This window comes from Heterodontus francisci, chromosome 23 (assembly GCF_036365525.1).
Source record: "Heterodontus francisci isolate sHetFra1 chromosome 23, sHetFra1.hap1, whole genome shotgun sequence".
Lineage (NCBI taxonomy): Eukaryota > Metazoa > Chordata > Chondrichthyes > Heterodontiformes > Heterodontidae > Heterodontus > Heterodontus francisci.
The window spans coordinates 52,765,171-52,781,718 of NC_090393.1; the positions used below are offsets into that span (position 1 = coordinate 52,765,171).

Here is a 16,548-nt window from a genome sequence, read left to right on the forward strand (position 1 = left end):
GCATTACCATGGATCAGACCCAGTAATACTAGGCATCAGACCCAATATTACCATGGATCAGACCCAGTAATACTAAGCATCAGACCCAATATTACCATGGATCAAACCAAGTAAGTTCCCTGGTTCAGATCTAGCAATAGTAGGGATCAGACCCACCACTAATAGGCACCGAACTCGCCAATAGTAGGGACCGGACCCACCAATGCCAGGGACCGGACCCACCAACGCCAGGGACCGGGCCCACCAACGCCAGGGACCGGGCCCACCAACGCCAGGGACCGGGCCCACCAACGCCAGGGACCGGGCCCACCATTTCTAGAGACCGGGCCCACCATTGCTAGAGACCAGATCCACCAGTACTAGGCACCAGACCGATCAGTACTAGGTATCAGACCCACCATTGCTAGAGACCAGACCGATCAGTACTAGGCACCAGACCCACCAATACCAGAGACCAGACCCATCAGTACTCGGGACCAGACCCACCAATACCAGAGAACAGATCCACCAATACCAGAGAACAGATCCACCAATACCAGAGACCAGACCCACCAGTATTAGGGACCAGACCCACCATTTCTAGAGACTAGACCGATCAGTACTAGGGACCAAACCCACCAGTACTAGGCACCAGACCCACCAGTACTAGGCACCAGACCGATCAGTACTAGGTATCAGACCCACCATTGCTAGAGACCAGACCGATCAGTACTAGGCACCAGACCCACCAATACCAGAGACCAGACCCATCAGTACTCGGGACCAGACCCACCAATACCAGAGAACAGACCCACCAGTACTAGGGACCAGACCCACCATTTCTAGAGACTAGACCGATCAGTACTAGGGACCAAACCCACCAATACTAGAGACCAGACCCACCAATACTAGGGACCAGACCCACCAATACCAGAGACCAGACCCACCAATACCAGAGACCAGACCCACCAATACCAGAGACCAGACCCACCATTTCTAGAGGCTAGGCCTATCAGTACTAGGGACCAAACCCACTAATACTAGGGACCAGACCCACCAATACCAGAGACCAGACCCATCAGTACTAGGGACCAGACCCATCAGTACTAGGGACCAGACCCACCATTTCTAGAGACTAGACCGAAGAGTACTAGGGACCAAACCCACCAATACTAGAGACCAGACCCACCAATACTAGGGACCAGACCCACCAATACCAGAGACCAGACCCATCAGTACCAGAGACCAGACCCATCAGTACCAGGGACCAAACCCACCATTTCTAGAGACTAGACCCATCAGTACTAGGGACCAGACCCACCAGTACTAGGGACCAGACCCACCAGTACTAGGGACCAAACCCACCATTTCTAGAGACTAGACCGATCAGTACTAGGGACCAAATCCACCAATACTAGAGACCAGACCCACCAATACTAGGGACCAGACCCACCAATACCAGGGACCAGACCCACCAATACCAGGGACCAGACCCACCAGTACTAGGGACCAGACTCACCATTTCTAGAGACTAGACCGATCAGTACTAGGGACCAAACCCACCAATACTAGAGACCAGACCCACCAGTACTAGGGACCAGACCCACCAGTACTAGGGACCAGACCCACCAGTACTAGGGACCAGACCCACCAGTACTAGGGAGCAGACCCATCAGTACTAGGGAGCAGACCCATCAGTACTAGAGATCAGACCCATCAATACTAGGCACCAGACCCATCAGTACTAGGGACCAGACCCACCATTGCCAGAGACCAGACTCACCAGTACTAGAGACCAGACCCACCAGTACTAGGGAGCAGACCCATCAGTACTAGGGACCAGACCCACCAATACCAGAGACCAGACCAATCAGTACTAGGGACCAAACCCACCAATACTAGAGACCAGACCCACCAGTACTAGAGACCAGACCCACCTGTACTAGGGACCAGACCCATCAGTACCAGGGTCCAGACCCATCAGTACCAGGGTCCAGACCCATCAGTACCAGGGTCCAGACCCACCAGTATTAGGGACCAGACCTACCAATACTAGGGACCAGACCCACCAATACTAGGGACCAGACCCACCAATACTAGGGACCAGACCCACCAATACTAGGGACCAGACCCACCAATACCAGAGACCAGACCAATCAGTACTAGGGACCAGACCCACCATTTCTAGAGTCTAGACCGATCAGTACTAGGGACCAAACCCACCAATACTAGAGACCAGACCCACCAGTACTAGAGACCAGACCCACCAGTACTAGAGACCAGACCCACCAGTACTAGGGACCAGACCCATCAGTACCAGGGTCCAGACCCATCAGTACCAGGGTCCAGACCCACCAGTACTAGGGACCAGACCCACCAGTACTAGGGACCAGACCCACCAGTACTAGGGACCAGACCTACCAATACTAGGGACCAGACCTACCAATACTAGGGACCAGACCCACCAGTACTAGGGACCAGACCTACCAATACTGGGGACCAGATCCACCAGTACTGGGGACCAGATCCACCAGCACTAGGGACCAGACCCACCAGTACTTGGGACCAGACCCACCAGTACTTGGGACCAGACCCACCAGTACTTGGGACCAGACCCACCAATTCTGGGGACCAGACCTATCAGTACCACCAATACCAGGGATCAAATGATGGTATAAGTTTAACCATTCTCTCTAAAGCCGTGAGTCTCAATCTCGTACCAGCTGCATCTCTTCCCTGAGCTGTTTGATCTCCTTCCGGTTCTCTTCAGTCAGCAGAGTCCTCACATTGCTCACAGCCTGATCCATCTCTCGCTGGAGGGAGCGGCACTGGAACTCCAGCTCCTCAATTCTCTGCCAACACAAATGGAGCAGAGTATTAGTGCAGGAACACAGTGCAGAACATATCATTTAGGTTAATCACAGAACACTAGAAGTCCAACACTCTTCTTGTTTTAGCCACTTAAATATTCTCTCTCATGCCCAAGTTATTTATTCTCAAAAGGATGTTCATGTGTTTATGTTAGTGACTAGCATCAAATCCATCGCACTGCCCAGTATAAATATTGGATGTGCAACAGGTAGATGCTGGCTTAGCTCTATATTTATCCTTGGCTATTTGTTAATATATTCTGCTGAACTCTATTGATCTCTTTCATATTGCCCACTGTTGTTTTACCTCTGTCAATATTTTTTTCCAGTTTAACTCCCTTAGCTCCATGCTCATAGCTGGCTTTTTTCCAAACTATTTCTTTGTCTTTGTACCATTTAAACTATCTGTACCTGACCTGTAAGGGTTTGATGTTGGTGCTGTGTGCCTCATAAGCAAAAGATGCATTCTTGGGTGTTTAAAATGGATTAGCTGTTACCATCCTCCATGCTGAGATCTTGTCTGGGTTGAGGGACTTGTAATTAGACAGTGAAAGCCTAAAAGGTGTTAGTTTCTGATCACTTAGCTTGGAATGGAGGTTAGACCTTCAACCATGTCCCCAAGCTTCATTGGACAGTTAACATTCTAATTGGAAAGTACAGAAAAGGCCAAATGATTTCAAATTGTGCACTGTTGCCATTATGATAAAATACTCATTACTCCCAGAGGCATAATTCTTACATTCTGTTGTGTTAAAGAGGCTACTAAAAGTTCAGAACATGGTTACCACAGCAATCTTTTATCCTGACACCAGCTCCTTGACTCTGATAATGTGCTTTTGGAGCCTGGAGGACAGTCGAGGGAGGGTGTAATGCTTTACTGAAGTATTACCAGGCAATGAGACTATACTCTCAAACAGAGAAAAATACACCAGCTATCCTAGACTAACATTAAATTAATGTTTCTAAAATTAAATCAGTGTCAATACCTTAAAAAGTACTTAATCGTCTACAACGCACTTTTAGACATCTTGAGGTGATGAAAAGTGCTATAAAAATGCCAATTCTTTCTTTATCAGCACTTAAGACACATATCATCTTCACTGCACTAACTCCACAGGATGAGTATTTGGTCAGGTAAGATATCCAAATAAAAAATGTCATGTCTCCTTCAATGAGTGAGGCCCTCTTGCAAGAAGAGGGAGTCTCATCCTTAGGAATTATTTTTAATCTCAGGCATTATCTATTATTAAGAGAAGAACAATACAACTATGTCTTACCCCCATCCACATACTTGACACTCTAATTCTAAGTTTTCTTAAGACTGACATGGAGTCTGTGCAAACTTGTATAAGTGAGCTAATCAGGTGCATGGCTGCTAATTTGTTCTGCTAAATTAAATGCCAACCTTCTGCAATTCAACAATTTTATTTTGTAAAGCTAGCGAGTTTCTCTTTTCTTTCTCCAGGTCCTCATTGGCCTGTTTAAGGGCTCTCCCATTCTCCTCTTCCAGAGAAAGACATTGCTGTTGAAGCTGTCCCTCCCGATCCTCTTCGCACCTCCTGTGGTCCTGGGCTAGGGCATTCTGAACCTGAAGATGCACACGCACATATATAGATATATCAAAACAGATGAGCACTCCCACACTCCACGCCAACTCCCACCTCCCACAGCAGATTCCCACTCATCGCAGTGAAGTCCCAGGTTTGAAATTTCTTTTACAAAAACTTTAAAAAATGTTCATTTAGGCAGCAGCTAGTGAGCTATGCCATGGAGGAGGGGGAAAAAAAAACAGTTGAGTGGGGATAGGATCGAACTTAAAACCGATCCACTCATGGCCAAATACTTAGGCTGTTAGACAGACAAAATAGTCAGTGTTCAGCAGCCATGTGAAGAATAGTCGTGTGGGCAAAGTATGAAGGGACATTGATGCTCATGGAACAGCACCACTGCAAGAGCTGGCACGGAGAGGAGGGTCAAACCAAATAAACCATCTGTTACAACCCGGTGAGAAAGGTGTCTCGGGGTCCCTTTCAGACTTCACCTGTTCTTACTGTAACAGGATTTAATTTTAAACACACCGTGTTTTACGTTCCCCCTTGGTGAATCCTTGTTCACCGCTTTCCAATTATAAGGCAAAGGAATGAGCACAAACAGGCTTTCTTAGGTTTAAAGAAGAAAAGTGAAATTTATTAAAACTTGAACTCTAATTCGGTTAACGCCTACGGATACACGCCGCACCCACACTAGCGTGCATAGGCGATACACACAGGCAAATAAAGACAGAAAAGAGCAGAAGAAAAATAGCAGAGAGGTTTGAGGCAACTCTGAAGAGGGTTTTTTTTTTTAAACTGTGCTTCGAGCTCACTGTAGTCCTTGCTTATAGGCAGATCTTGCTTTTCGTTGGGGCCCAGTATTCTTCTTAAACCTTGTTCACTGTAGGAGACTTCTCTCTCGGGGTTCATATGTCTTCAATGGATTCCGAAGCTAGTGAGAGAGATGAGAGCAGACAGGAGAGGCTCTTTACAATCCAGGAGCAAACAGCTTTCTGCCAGTTTAAAACTCTGTGGCAAGTTCAAATTCAAAAAACTCCAACAACCAATTAGTCATGTGACTAAACTGGTCTGACCACATCGGTTTGTGTATTCGGCCATCTTAGCAGTTAACCTGGAATGTGAGCTCCTCCACCTCAATGTCTGGTAATCAAAAGTCCATTGTGGATTGAAAGTGTCAGGAAATAGTCTTTTGACCCTTTTAAGCACTCTCTGTAAATATGCAAATATCTTTCTAGTCAAGGGTCTGGTGTTTTTTTTGAAAGTAAGTTCTTTTTTTACTCCAGTAACAGCTAAAAATCAATGTTCATGTGGCAAAATTAATGTGCCTTATTCTTGGGAGGTGGGGGCCTTCATGACACCTCCACACCCAGGGGAATGAAATGCGATTTGAAAAAAAAAAGGTGCCATTTCATTAAAAGGTTTGAGAGAAATATAACATACAGAAAGAAAACCATGCATTTCTCTCATTCATAACTCTTAAAGCTTATTAAAATTGTCTTTTCTGGGTGCCAGTGCTGCTTTAATTTCCCCTTTTTGGCATTCCAGTAACCAATTGGTTCTTTGGGGATGCTTTTCTTCAGTTTGCCCATTGCCAGGACTGCCTAGGGTCTTGGTTCTGCTGAGGTAATGTTTTTCTCAGGAGAGTTAGTAGTGGGTGGGTCTATCCTGAATTCTCTTTCAGTGCTTTGCTGAGTCATGCAAAGGCTTTTGACTTCAAGGGATGGGTGGTTCCCTCTCTCTCTGACTGTGGGGAGGATTCTTTGTTAATCTCCCCTTTGTTCTCTGGGACATTCCTGCCTGTAGGTATTTGTGCAGACTTGACTACTTTTCTGTGACATTTCAACTAGATGAGGCATCACTCTCACAGTTTCTGTGTCCCCTAGAGGTCTCTCTTTGTCTCTAAAGGTTCATGTAAACACTGTCAGCAACTCTGGTGGGGTGCTTCTAATGTCTGTATTTACATAGGACAATGTGGGGTCTAACGTTTCACATTTTTCGGGGTTGGCTAACCGGACAGCAGGGGTTTTCATCCGGGATTTCTCCCGGACTCCCTTTAACCTGCCCTCTTGATCACTTTTGCTCCTTTTCTTTCTAAACTTTTTGCAGCTGCGTGCCTGCCTGTTCCCTTTTGTTCTCGGTGGGGGTCCCTTACAGTTCACCAGCCCTTGGCTGGAGGGTCCTCCTAACACCGGTACTAGACTTAGGGGTGCAGGTTTCACTGTAGGTTGGGGTTTCCCCTCAACCAGGCACATGTGGCAAGTCCTACAGTACTCCACCACATCTTTGTGGAGTTTTGGCCAGTCAAACTGCTGTCTTATGCGGGCTTTGGTCTTTTGCATACTGGCATGTAGAACCACTGTAGTCTCGTGGGCCCTTCTTAATATTTCTCCCAGTACCTCTGTGGCACCACTAACTGGTGAACTTCTGCCCACTCCTTGCCCTCAGGTCTGTGAGGAGAACTCCATTTCCTCATCAGTACCTCATTCTTTAAATAGCAGCAATCAGGGACTCCCTCTGCTTCACTTTCAGACTGGGCAGCCTGTGCTAACTCTCGCGATACTGGGTCGGCTCACTGAGCCTCTGCTAGGCAAACTCCATTTAATTCATTCCCTGGGTCTCCTAACTTACAGAGAAATTCTCGGACAGGCAGACCTCATGGTCATCTGCCTGCAGTGCCATTGCAGTTTCGTCCGGGGGAGCTGGTTTGATCATGGCCTGACCAACTACACATTCGGGAAACTGCAGGGAACTGTCTCCTGCCACTGCCCTGTCTCTCTGACCTCCTGTGGTCTTTCTTTCACTACTAGGGGGGGGGCTACCACCTTCACCCCCGCCAGATCATTACCTAGGGGCAGGTCAACCCCATCCACAGGCAAGCTAGGGACAATCCCTACAGTCACCGGTCCCGAAACTAGGTCACACTCCAGGTGCACCCGATGTACAGGTACAGGCATACACTGGCCTCCAATACCATTCACCACCACTTTGGTGTTCACTGCACTCTCTTGGGGAAAGATCAGGCCTTTTCCCAGTAAAAGGGATCTAGTGGCCCCTGTGTCCCTGAGAATTACTCTGGGTTTGCTTGCCCCACTCGAGGGGTATGGTGTTACTTTCCCTGCAGACACAAAACCCCGATAACCATCAGGAATCCAATTAACTTCTCCTGCACTGGCCGTAGTGAGCCTCCAGGGTCTCACTCTTACTGCGGTTAAAGCCACAGCTTGTTCTGTGCTTTCCATCAGGGTCCTGTCGTCACTGAGCGGGTGTGCCTTGATTAACCCTACTGGTTTTCCCTTCAGTTTCCAGCAGTCAGCTTTTAAATGCCCTACCTTATTAGAATGGAAGCACACAGGTCTCTGGGTCTCACTCTTGCTCAGAGCACCCTCCTTTTTGTTTGGAGGAAGCGCCCCTGTGTCTCCTGCTTTCCTTTCTCTCCGAAGACTGCCTGGCTTCTATCACCTTCTCACCCTTTATCCTTTTCGGATTTGTGGGGGTGATTAGGAAAGGTTCGTACCTGGGAAACAGACTTATTTTATTTATTTTTATTTAGAGATACAGCACTGAAACAGGCCCTTCAGCCCACCGAGTCTGTGCCGACCAACAACCACCCTATTATACTAATCCTACATTAATCCCATATTCCCTACCACATCCCCACCATTCTCCTACCACCTATCTACACTAGGGGCAATTTACAACGGCCAATTTACCTATCAACCTGCAAGTCTTTGGCTGTGGGAGGAAACTGGAGCACCCAGCAGGAACCCACGCGGTCACAGGGAGAACTTGCAAATTCCGCACAGGCAGTACCCAGAACTGAACCCGGGTCGCTGGAGCTGTGAGGCTGCGGTGCTAACCACTGCACCACTGTGCCACCCAATTAAATTAAAGCAAACTCATCGGCCAGAATGCCCATTTGCCGGGCTCCCTGAACCCACTGCTCCTCTACATGGGTCTTTATTGAGAATGGGAGAGTGTTTTTAAATTCATCGAACAGAATTACTTCTCTGAGAGTCTCATTACTGAGCTGTATTTTAAGAGCCCTCAGCCACTGGTCAAAAGCCAGCTGCTTACTTCTTTCAAACTCCAGATAAGTTTGATTAGCTTGCTTCTTGAGGGTTCTAAACTTTTGGCAATAGCTTCAGATACTAATTTATATGCCCCGAGGATAGCATTTTTGGTTAGTTCATAACTTGATGAACTCTCATCTGGCAACATAAACAGACTGTGTTTGAAGTCTCCCTTGGTGAATCCTTGTTCGCCACTTTCCAGTTATAAAGGCAAAGAAATGAGCACAAACAGGCTTTCTTAGGTTTAAAAGAAAAGTGACATTTATTAAAACTTGAACTCTAATTTGGTTAATGCCTACGGATACACGGTACACCCACACGAGCATGCATACGCGATACGCACATGCAAATAGAGACAGAAAAGAGCAGAAGAAAAATAGTGGAGAGGTTTGAGGCAATCTCTGAAGAGGGGTTTTTGTTACTGTGCTTCGAGCTTGCTGTAGTCCTTGCTTATAGGTAGATCTCGCTTTTCGTTGGGGCCCAGTATTCTTCTTAAACCTCGTTCACTGTAGGAGACTTCTCTCTCTCTCTCGGGAGATGTCTTCAATGGATTCCGAAGCTGGTGAGAGAGATGAGAGCAGACAGGAGAGGCTCTTTTCAATCCAGGAGCAAACAGATTTCTGCCAGTTTAAAACTCTGGCAAGTTCAAAGTCAAAAAACTCCAACAGCCAGTTAGTTGGTCCGATGACATCTGTTTGTGTATTCGGCCATCTTAGCAGTTAACCTGGAATGCGAGCTCCTCCATTTCAATGTCTGGTAATCAAAAGTCCATTGTGGATTGAATGTGTCAGGAAATAGTCTTTTGTCCCTTTTAAGCACTGTCTGTAAATATGCAAGTAACTTTCCAGTCAAGGGTCTGGTGTTTTATTTTGAAAGCAAGTTCTTTCTTTACTCCAGTAACAGTTTAAAAATCAATGTTCATGTGCCTCATTCTTGGCAGGTGGGGGCCTGCATGACACCATCAAAATATACAGGAACACTGGGGCAGTCTTACACCCAGACATTAAACAACACCTAGGGAAGCAGAGAGAGGACAGTTGGGTGGGGAGATAGAACCTGTCTCTAACAGGCAGGTTCTGTTTGGGACGTGCAATCACTACACAAGCTTTCCTTCTCTACGCTCTGCACAGGTGGTGAAGATGACGGTCTACCTACTGAAAACTCAGGTCAGCCATCACTCACTTCAAAATATTAAGTTACTGAGTATAACTTGTAACCACTTCTTTATACAATAATAATCATCTCTGTGCACTTGCCTCAAGGCCTCCATTGTACAATTTGGGGCGGCACAGTGGCGCAGTGGTTAGCACCGCAGCCTCACAGCTCCAGCGACCCGGGTTCAATTCCGGGTACTGCCTGTGCGGAGTTTGCAAGTTCTCCCTGTGTCTGCGTGGGTTTTCTCCGGGTGCTCCGGTTTCCTCCCACAAGCCAAAAGACTTGCAGGTTGGTAGGTAAATTGGCCATTATAAAAAAAATTGTCCCTAGTATAGGTAGGTGGTAGGGAAATATAGGGACAGGTGGGGATGTGGTAGGAATATGGGATTAGTGTAGGATTAGTATAAATGGGTGATTGATGGTCGGCACAGACTCGGTGGGCCGAAGGGCCTGTTTCAGTGCTGTATCTCTAAACTAAACTAAACTACAACTCTTTGCCTAATAAAGATGTGCCTCACCAGCTCCTTCGCCTCCTGCTTCAGCTCCTCATTCAGTTTCTTCATTGACTTCTCCTGGGCCCAGGCCTGTTCTCTCAGGGTCAGGGTTTCTTCGTGCTTGGCCTGATTAAGACACAGTAAACATCAGCCACCAGTACTTTAACTCCCCCCATCCTCACCCCCTCTGTGGCTTCATTACTATGGACTACAGTGTGCGAGGTCTTAACTGGGGCTATTTATAAATATCTCATGCTTTTATTCAGTGTTTCCCCATGACAAAAATTGACTTTTTGTCCATGTTGAAATTTTAGCTTATATAGTCTTACTACTAGAAACATGCATAGAGGTTAATTGTGGCTGTGAGCTATAAGAAAATACACATTACATTAGAATCACAGAGTTAGACAGCACAGAAACAGGCCCTTCGGCCCAACGCGTCTGCGCCGACCATCAAGTACTCATCCAGTCTAATCCCATTTTCCTGCACTTAGCCTGTAGCCTTGTATGCTATGACGTTTCAAGTGCTCTAAATAGTGTTTAGTTTTTTAGTTTCAGAGATACAGCACTGAAACAGGTCCTTCGACCCACTGAGTCTGTGCCGACCATCAACCACCCATTTATACTATTCCTACACTAATTCCTACCACATCCCCACCTGTCCCTATATTTTCCCTACCACCTACCTATACTAGGGGCAATTTCTAATGGCCAATTTACCTATCAACCTGCAAGTCTTTGGCATGTGGGAGGAAACCGGAGCACCCGGAGGAAACCCACGCAGACACAGGGAGAACTTGCAAACTCCACACAGGCAGTACCCGGAATTGAACCCGGGTCGCTGGAGCTGTGAGACTGCGGTGCTAACCACTGCGCCACTGTGCCGCCCACAGTTCTTAAATGTTGTGAGGGTTCCTACCTCTACCACCCCTTCAGGCAGTGTGTTCCAGGTTCCAACCACCCTCTGGGTGAAAACATTTTTCCTCAACTCCCCTCTAAACCTCCTGCCCCTTACCTTAAATCTATGCCCCCTGGTTATTGACCCCTCCACTAAGGGAAAAGGTTTCTTCCCATCTATCCTATTCCCTCATAATTTTATATACCTTAATCAGGTCCCCCCTCAGCCTTCTCCGCTCTAAGGAAAACAACCCTAGCCTATCCAGTCTCACTTCATAGCTGAAATGCTCCAGCACAGGAAACATCCTGGTGAATCTCCTCTGCACCCTCTCCAGTGCAATTACATCCTTCCTATCATGCGGTGACCAGAACTGTACACAGTACTCCAGCTGTGGCCTAACCAGCATTTTATACTGTTCTAACATAACCTCCCTGCTCTAATACTCTATGCCTCAGCTAATAAAGGCAAGTATCCCGTATGCCTTCCTAACCACCTTATCTACCTGTGCTGCTGCCTTCAGTGATCTATGGACAAGAACCCCAAGGTCCCTCTGACCCTCTGTACTTCCTAGGGTCCTACCATCCATTGTATATTCCCTTGCCTTGTTAGTCCTCCCAAAGTGCATCACCTCACACTTCCCAGGATTAAATTCCATCTGCCACTGCTCCGCCCATCTTACTAGCCCTATATATTATGGCAGACAATCTTAATTAATCTGCATCAGGGCAGTGGTCTCTCTGAAACAAGGTGTTCTCATGTTAATACAGTCTGAGTTTGTTTTTAAATCACAGAATGATCAAACCGGGGGCAGACAACTTTGCTACTGTTAAGGATTGGCAGTTTTAACACTGATAAAGGAATACAGCTTTTTGGATCAATATAACTTCAAAGATGGTCCCATGCCACCCAGAACGCGGCTGCAGCCTAGGATAGTGGATTTAATTGACAGCTACATCTGAGATCTTTAAGAAGAGGACAGGGGCACTGATTGGCCATCGTCCTCTTTGACAGACAGCTATACCCTTACAAAATTTTACTGGATGTCAAGCTGGAATCTGGTTAGCTGCAGTCTTGGAGCCAGAAGCCTAACAGCTGAGTTTATTTTAAAAAAGTTTGGGGCCATGAAGGTAGATTGGCCAGACTGAGGCCGAGCAAGTAAGCTTCTGTTTAAAGCCTATGGGCTCAATCTTAACCCTACATACCCCCATGACGAGTGGAGAGAGGATGGTTAAAAATGTGAAAATTGGGTACATATTCCCAACTTGCTGTGTCCGTGCCAGCAGCTATTTCAGCTGCAATGGGTTTTGTAGTATGCGACTGTCCTGTCTCTCACTTCATTAACATATTTAGATCAAGCTTCCACAGAGCAATTGAGAGCCTGATTTCACTTAACAGGGCTTGTGAAACATGACAATAAAGTGGTGGCTGGCTCAAGATGATAAGTACCTTTTACAGCACTTCTTGTGGGTCAAGAGAAGCAGGAGTGTTTTCCCTCATCCCTCAATGAAATCGTCACTCGCTCCTCTGCCAATTATGGCCCCTCCTCTTGTCATGATTGGAGACTTCCCATCTTGAACCCACAACCTTCTGACTCAGAGGCATGAGTGCTACCAACTAAGCCACAGCTGACACCTTGTGAGGAAGATCTAGACTTCGGTTTGGGATCCCAACCTACGGATTGATCTCTTAGTCTCTCCTGTCCCCTACAGGCACACCATTATGACAATACAGTTAATATCTATTTTTTTGGAAATATGTTCATTCTCAGGATGTGAGCATTGCTGGCCAGGGTGGCAGCTGTTGCCCAGGGTAGCAGTTTGATCCAACTGAGTAGTTTGCTAGGCCATTTCAGAGGGTAGTTAAGAATCAACCACTTTGGTGTAAGACTGGAGTTACATAGGCCACATAGGGTAAGGATGACAGGTTGCCTTCCTGAAAGATTTTGGTGAACCATTTGTGTTTTTAGCCACTCAGTTCTAAAAGTAATCACTATGGTGATTAGCAATGGCCAGTAAATATGACCTTAGCACAGTCACCTACATAACAAAAACAAATTTAAAAGTGCTAGTCATAGAAGGGCAGAGTGAAGGAATGGGAGCATCTTTCTCACCTATCACTGACGACAGTTACTGCTTTCCAAGGGGGATAAAAATGAAATAAATGCATGGTATCCAAAAGCAATGTAAAAAAATGCACAGGCATCCTCAAAAAGATAACCTTAGATTGAAATCTCTACACCTCTATCAACTCTTCATCTTTTGTGATTTTCAATTCTTCTCTCACTCGGTTAATTTCAGACAGGTGAAATGCAGGTAAGGGAAATGTTACTGAACATCGCTGACTAACATCACCATCTGAGCGTCAAACTACAAGCCCTAGTAAGCATGATACGTACGCCAAGCCCCAATAGACAATATACTGATCCTGCCCCAACAGTTGACATGTGGGCCTAAGCACCAGTAGTCAAGATACCGACACTGAGCACCAGCAGTTGAGACATCTTCTCAAAACACAGACATTGAGTACCAGTGGATGAAGCACAGGCCTAAATGCCAATAGCTGAGTGTGTGTACGTACACATACACACACAAAAATCATGATTGTCACAGCAAAACTTTTATGTAAAGCATTAAGTTTCAGCAGGATGCAACTGTGCAGCTCTGGAGGCACATGCGGTGAGTTCCTCATCTTGACTGAATCAAGGACAAGAGGCCCAGGGGGGGAGCAGCTTCTATCCTACAGGTGAGGTGTGGAATGGACACAGAACAGCACAGGCCACCAGCCTGAGAGTAGGTCACCTGCTGCCACTGACAGCCTGCAGGTAGTTTGGATTGTTAGGGAGTCGAGAACATACGAAGAAACATGTTAATCAGCTGCAGATGGGCAGAATCAATGGCTGAACACTGGCCAAAATGATACACAGTCACCTCTGAACAGATGGAGTAGAGGCCAGAGGGGTGCATTATGGAAATTAAGCTGCCCAGTTAAATCTGTTCCTGCCTTATTATTGAGTTCAAATCATTACCATGCCCTAGGCATCGCTTACAAAGGAGCAATCATTGGAATGGGTGTCAGTGAAGAAAGGAGAGGAACCTCTTGGAAGAAATGAACACAGTAGCTAAAATAATTAATGATAACTGACTTAGTTCATTATCAAAAAACAGCCTCATGTCTAGTGAACTTAAGTGTATAAAGTTGGCACACAGCATTCAGTCTAATCTAAATACAGAGGCCAAAAATTCTGGATTAAGTATGATAGAAAAGAACCAGAAACATAACAGAAAGTGCATGGTGCTGATAACTTTGACCCTTAAAACTGAATGAGAAACATCTGGTGGCTTTCTCAATGATGTGGACTTTTAGGTCTATGGTATTTAAATATCCATTGGACACAATATGGTCACATTGACCATCTTGAATTTCTCCTGGTTTAGGATCCTGAACCCAATACAGGAACCAGTCCCTCTGTCATTTTTGTGAAGTACAAAATGGTTGCTGTAGACAATGTTCTCTCCTGATTCAGCAACTTTCTATTACACTTGGCACTTACGGTTTTTGACAACACTGTTTCTATGATCGGATCCAGGCTGATCACCCTACAGAATCATACAGGGGTGCTGGTGAAATGAAGAGGGTAACTCTCTCTGATTGCCTTCCAGATCCATGCGCCAGTACTACAACCCACCTAGATCTCCAGTTTTGGGTTCTTGTCTAACCCTGATTTTCATCGCCCCACCATTGGCAGCCTTACCTTCAGCTGCCTGGGGCCCAAGATCTGGAATTCCCTAAACCTCTCTGCTTCTCTCTGAACTCCCTTAAGTTGCTCCTTAAAACCTACCTCTCTGAGCAAGCTTTTGGTCACCTGTTGTAATATCTCTTTATGTGGCTTGATGCCAAATGTTGTCTGATATCACTCTTGTGAAGCACTTTGGGATTTTTTTTGACTATGCTAAAGACACTATATATAAATACAAGTTGTTGCCATTGTTTCCAAACTTGCATACAAATTCCTGCAGGGATACACCCTACCCAGGTCCCAGGTTAGGGGACATCAGGGGAGGGGAAGGAAATATCCACCAAGCAATTTATGTGAGGCCTGCAGAAGCCCAGATCCACAAGATGCTCCTTGGTGGGAGCCTTTCGGTGTGAATACTGAGCAAAAGGGAGGAGATACTCTGGAGCATGATGCTCAGGGATTCTGGGCAGCACCTCACAAAGGCTTCAGCTGAGCGGGGCTTTGCTGTAGACTTCTTGGTGAAGAAAGAAAAGGAATTGCATTTATAAAGCACCTTGATATAGCTCTCAGAAACATCCCAAAGACTTTCACATATATTAAATTATTTTGAAGTACTGTCACTGTTGTTGTGTAGATGAAATGTGGCTGCTTTTGCACTAAAAATGTCCCATAAACAGCAAGGAAAGGACTGATCAGTTAAGTTCTTCTCTTGGTGGAGAAGATGTTGTCCAGGAACTAGCCTGGCTCATCTCGAAATAGCTGCATGGGCTCTTCAATATCCAGCAAAATGACCAGAATAAGTGGCACAGCCTCATCTGAAGGATGGCAACTCTGACAATGCAGCACTCCCTCAGTATTGCACTGCAGTGTCAGTCAAGATTATGTGTATGGGTTTGAACCCATGACCTTCTGACTCAGAGGCAAGAAACAAACATTTGCAAAAGAGGGATTAAAATTAGAATTAGAACATTACTAGCGCAGTACAGGCCCTTCGGCCCTCGATGTTGCGCCGACCTGTGAAACCATCTGACCTACACTATTCCATTTTCATCCATATGTCTATCCAATGACCACTTAAATGCCCTTAAAGTTGGCGAGTCTACTACTGTTGCAGGCAGGGCGTTCCACGCCCCTACTACTCTCTGAGTAAAGAAACTACCTCTGACATCTGTCCTATATCTATCACCCCTCAACGTAAAGCTATGTCCCCTCGTGTTTGCCATCACCATCCGAGGAAAAAGACTCTCACTATCCACCCTATCTAACCCTCTGATTATCTTATATGTCTCTATTAAGTCACCTCTCCTCCTCCTTCTCTCCAACGAAAACAACCTCAAGTCTCTCAGCCTTTCCTCGTAAGACCTTCCCTCCATACCAGGCAACATCCTAGTAAATCTCCTCTGCACCCTTTCCAAAGCTTCCACATCCTTCCTATAATGCGGTGACCAGAACTGCACGCAATACTCCAGGTGCGGTCTCACCAGAGTTTTGTACAGCTGCAGCATGACCTCGTGGCTCCGAAACTCGATCCCCCTACTAATAAAAGCTAACACACCATATGCCTTCTTAACAGCCCTATTAACCTGGGTAGCAACCTTCAGGGATTTATGCACCTGGACACCAAGATCTCTCTGCTCATCTACACTACCAAGAATCTTCCCATTAGCCCAGTACTCTGCATTCCTGTTACTCCTTCCAAAGTGAATCACCTCGCACTTTTCCGCATTAAACTCCATTTGCCATCTCTCAGCCCAGCTCTGCAGCCTATCTATGTCCCTCTGTATCCTACAACA

The 16,548-nt window shown here is 46.2% G+C and overlaps 1 protein-coding gene across 5 annotated transcripts in view; it reads right to left on the reverse strand.

Annotated features, from left to right (window-relative positions):
• The window catches only part of si:ch211-102c2.8 (trichohyalin), an 85,559-nt gene that overhangs the window by 50,390 nt on the left and 18,621 nt on the right, over nt 1-16,548 (reverse strand). For 4 of the 5 annotated variants that reach the window (XM_068055280.1, XM_068055279.1, XM_068055277.1 and 1 more), the window contains 3 exons: nt 10,146-10,247; nt 4,255-4,437; nt 2,700-2,831 (listed from right to left, as the gene is read on the reverse strand). In XM_068055280.1, coding sequence (XP_067911381.1) covers nt 2,700-2,831; nt 4,255-4,437; nt 10,146-10,247 — 417 coding nt within the window. The remainder of the gene's footprint in view (nt 1-2,699; nt 2,832-4,254; nt 4,438-10,145; nt 10,248-16,548) is intronic. The other variant, XM_068055281.1, reaches the window with a different exon arrangement.